Below are 4,203 nucleotides of genomic sequence, written 5' to 3'. Positions count from 1 at the left end.
ATATTTAAATGCAAAAAAAAGATCTCTGTAAGTTGTATTCACACGTATAACATCTTAAAAAACAAGTGTGAAATCAAAATACGGACATGCAAAAAAAAAAATCTCTCCATGAAGTAGAGCGCTCTCAACGTTTGAATATATCGTGAGGGAATTCCCGAATGATCGTAAAACGGTACTGGGTTTCTAACGTTCCTGCTCCCAACTATAGTCATCCATTCATAGAAGCCTTGATAAAGTAAGCCTACCTCCTGGTGGTGATTATATAGAATGGTCCCGAGATACTTACTGTACTTCGGCTTTAGTCGATAGAAAGATTGTTTAATATTGGTTAGATAGTATACGGATAGAGTATACGATGTTTGATTATATATTAGTGATTAGTGTATGTGACTAGGCCTAGGTCTATATTCAAATGATGTTCCGCATATTATAGATAGGAAGATGAAGACAAGATGGTAGTTGTATAATGATCTTTTAATGTATATCAATTGGACAGTCATGCGATAAATTTCATTGTCAGGAGCCCAGAGGGGTCAGCCTAGCTGGAAAGTTAACCAATTTTATTCCTGTGGAAATTATCTACACCCGTATTAATATTAATGTATGGAAATGATAGGCTGGCGCCTAAAGTTGATGGGTGTGGCTAGGAAGGACATCGTAAAGGGTCAAAAAAGAATAAATGGTTGGAAAAACCCTGCTGCCTCTGTAATGAGCCTATACTAGGTCTGGTAAACATTGAATAGATAAATCAGTGATTTTAAGACAAATTGTCTTATAGCAAATACAATTTCAATGTAGAGATTAAATTTTAACTTTTTTTAACCGAATACTAAATAACAGGTCCAATGATTAACGACATCAGCACCTATTGGAATCTTTCTTACATTTCCATAACCACGTCAGCACGTAATAAGAAGCTTAAGTACAACCATTTATCAAAAGGTGACTTTTTTAATATTTATTATTTACAATAATATAGGTCTTTGGCAGTTTCAAATTATAATTTATATGTTAAGCAACTTTGTGTTGGACTATTTCAAAGGGTTCAAATCCAATCTAACTTCATTAAAAGAAATAATTTATAAGAATGTAGATGAATTTAATATTGGAAATTTGACCTGAATATCAACAATAAAGAATAGACTGTAGTTATTCTTAGCAAATATTGTTTGTTTGTATAGCTAAAACCATTACCATCATTATTACTATGTTAGATTAAATAATTTATGTTGATTACAAATTAATATTGCAGGATGGCTAGCAACGACATTAGTTTACTTGGGGATATAGATGATAAAGTACTAGAATGTTCTATCTGTAATGGAAGACTACAAGACCCAAAATCACTTTACTGCCTTCATAGTTTCTGCCTGAAGTGTTTGAATAATTGGGTTCGAACCAATCATGGCACGCTAACATGCCCTATTTGTCGCAAAGAGTATCCCATTCCAGTAGGAGGGCTTCAAAAACTTGCCCCAAATACCTTTCTTAACAACCTCTTGGAAACCATAAAACAACACGAACAGAAAAGGAAGATTAAAGGCACTGCCTCTCTGTGCGCCTCTCATGCTCAACCATTGAAAATGTATTGTACCAAATGTAAAGTACCAATATGCATAGAATGCACTGAATTGGAGCACATTGCTGGGGATGGAAAACATGAACTAACTAACATTGTTACAGCATTTAATACGTTTAAGGAAACATCAGAAAACTTAAAGAAAGCTGCCAATGAATCGATACAAAAAATAGAAAATGTACTCAAAGTAGTCACAAAGAATGCTAAAGAACTAGAAGAAAGTAAAGTTGCAAGTCTCACAGATATTGATAACCAAGCTCAAGAAATGTTTTTAATAATCCAGAAAAAAGCAGATGAAATGAAGAAAAAAGTTGAAGCAAAGTATGAAAATGAAAAGAAAGTTAATGACGTACAAATTACAAAATTAACAAAAATCTACGCTGAATTAAACACAAATATGATTTCCTTAAATCAGTTTCTAAAGAGTGAGCCAGCAACTGCTATGAAATCAAGTGAGATTGTATTAAATAAAATGATGGATGAAATTAATAAATCTGAAGAAATCAAACAAGTCAGTACATCTAGACAAATTCAGTTTATCAGAAACCAACATTCAATTGATTTATTGAAAGAAACTGACATTGGAAATGTTGTATTCAAACCACTTCCTATCAAAGTAGAGGTTGAGCCTACAGGAGTAGCAAAGTGTGATGATGATTGCTTGCTGGTTTCATTTCGCACAAATGAAATTCACAAATACAAACAATCAGGAGAATGTATAAGCAAGATTACACTACCAAAGGGTGTGAAAGTTAACAGAATATGCAGAATGAAGAATGGCAACATAGCATTCATTGATGACAGTAATAAATGCATTCAAGTATGTGATAGGAATGGTCATGTGATCAAATCCATTGGTAAGGGTGTATTGAAATATCCATGTGGTATTCACATAGATGAGGCAACTAATGTTATATATGTAGCAGATTGGAACATTACATGTGTGTACGTGTTTGACATACATTATGGTCAGCTGTTGAAGCGGATAGGAACACAGAAGAAAGAACGTGGATACTCTGATGTTGCACTTACAAAAACTGGTAAAGTACTTATAGCAGATGCAGGACAGCATCAAGTATTATTGTATGATGACAAGGACAAGTCAGTGAAACTACTCATCAATAAAGGATATGAAGATGGTAAGGTGATGTACCCATGGGGAGTTGTAGTTGATGAGGATGATAACATCATCATAGCAAGCAAAGACAAAATACAACACTTTACTAGTGATGGACATTTTATCAAAAGAATTGATAAAAAAGAAGATAGAATTAGTTTACCACAGCAGTTATGTATCATTTCTCATAACCCATGTATGGTGGCTGTAGCAAATCTGGGTGACAGCAGAATCAAAATGTGTTAATATTAAAAGCAAGACTACTCTTCCCCATGTATATAAATTAATTAAAATATTTCCTATATAAATTGAAATATTCAAATTATTAAATCAAATTATACATTTTGTACATATTTAAATGTGATCCATTTTTGCCTAATTCATAATGAATAAAAAAATATAAATAATATCTTTAGTATTTCAATGCTTAATCTAATCATTCAATGTGTATATTTATTACATTACATATTTTTCATATAACCCATGTATGGTTGATGTAGCAAATTACGGTGACAGCACCAACAAAATGTTTAATTATTATAATTGAACAAACAACTGTTTCGATGTATATAAATTACATGGATATAATATTTCCATTAAAATTTGTTTAAGCATAAATTAAAATTATTAAAATGTATTTATCCTTTAATTATCATTACATATTTTTTTTTGTATATTGCATGTAATTCATAATTAATGGAAAATACAACTAAGACAATGTGTACATATTAGTTTAATTTAGCAACAATTTAGAAATAAATTCTATTTTTTTCTATAAAACACCTTGCCTAATGTGATCAGTAACTTCTTCTATCTATTAACGCTGCTAGGTGACAAGTGAGAATATCTTATGAGAAAACACAACGCAGGCCTTTGTCACCTACTGTATACTGTAAAATGTAGAAAAAAAATCATGTTAACAAACTGGAAGAAAACAAAGATTCAAGCCTCAGAGATATTGATAACCAAGTTAAAGAAATGGTAAAAATAATCCAGAAAAAAAAGCAGATGAAATGAAGAAAAAATTTGAAATGATTTATAAGAATGCAAAGAAAGTTAATGACGTACAAATGAAAACTTTAAGAACAATAAATTCTGAATTAAATACAAACTTGAGTTTCCTAAAGAAGTTATTAACAAGTGAGCCAGCAACTGCTATGAAATCAGGCAAGATTGTATTAAATAAAATGATGGATACAATTAATAATTCTGAAGAGATCAAAAAGAATGGCTGTAGACAAATTAACTTCATCAGAAACAAACATTCAATTGATTCACTGAAAAAAAATGACTTTCGGAAAGTCACAATCAAACCACTAGGAAGTACAGATGTCAAGTTCCATAGTTCTTTAGGATGTGCTTCTGTTTGGTATATACACAATTTCAACAAAACAAAACGCAATCCCGCCCCACTCCCCCCCCCCCCCCTCCCACACACACACACACGAACCCCCACACAAAATACTATAGCGAGAGGATAACAATAAACATTCATCGCTAACTAATG

At 31.9% G+C, this 4,203-nt stretch overlaps 1 protein-coding gene across 1 annotated transcript; it reads left to right on the top strand.

Annotated features, from left to right (window-relative positions):
* The first annotated feature begins 229 nt into the window (after positions 1-229).
* LOC140055441 (uncharacterized) lies at positions 230-2,942 on the top strand. The gene is made up of 2 exons (XM_072100780.1): positions 230-942; positions 1,253-2,942. The coding sequence occupies exon 2, from the start codon at positions 1,254-1,256 to the stop codon at positions 2,940-2,942; it is 1,689 nt and encodes a 562-aa protein (XP_071956881.1). The 5' UTR covers positions 230-942; position 1,253.
* The last annotated feature ends 1,261 nt before the right edge of the window (positions 2,943-4,203 follow it).

The sequence above is a fragment of the Antedon mediterranea genome, chromosome 7 (genome assembly GCF_964355755.1).
Source record: "Antedon mediterranea chromosome 7, ecAntMedi1.1, whole genome shotgun sequence".
Taxonomy (NCBI): Eukaryota; Metazoa; Echinodermata; class Crinoidea; order Comatulida; family Antedonidae; genus Antedon; species Antedon mediterranea.
This window is presented reverse-complemented; position numbering and strand designations above follow the sequence as displayed.

What these genes read in the sequence shown, in the direction of transcription:
- LOC140055441 (XM_072100780.1), top strand. Translation starts at nt 1,254, where the DNA reads ATGGCTAGCAACGACATTAGTTTACTTGGGGATATAGATGATAAAGTA.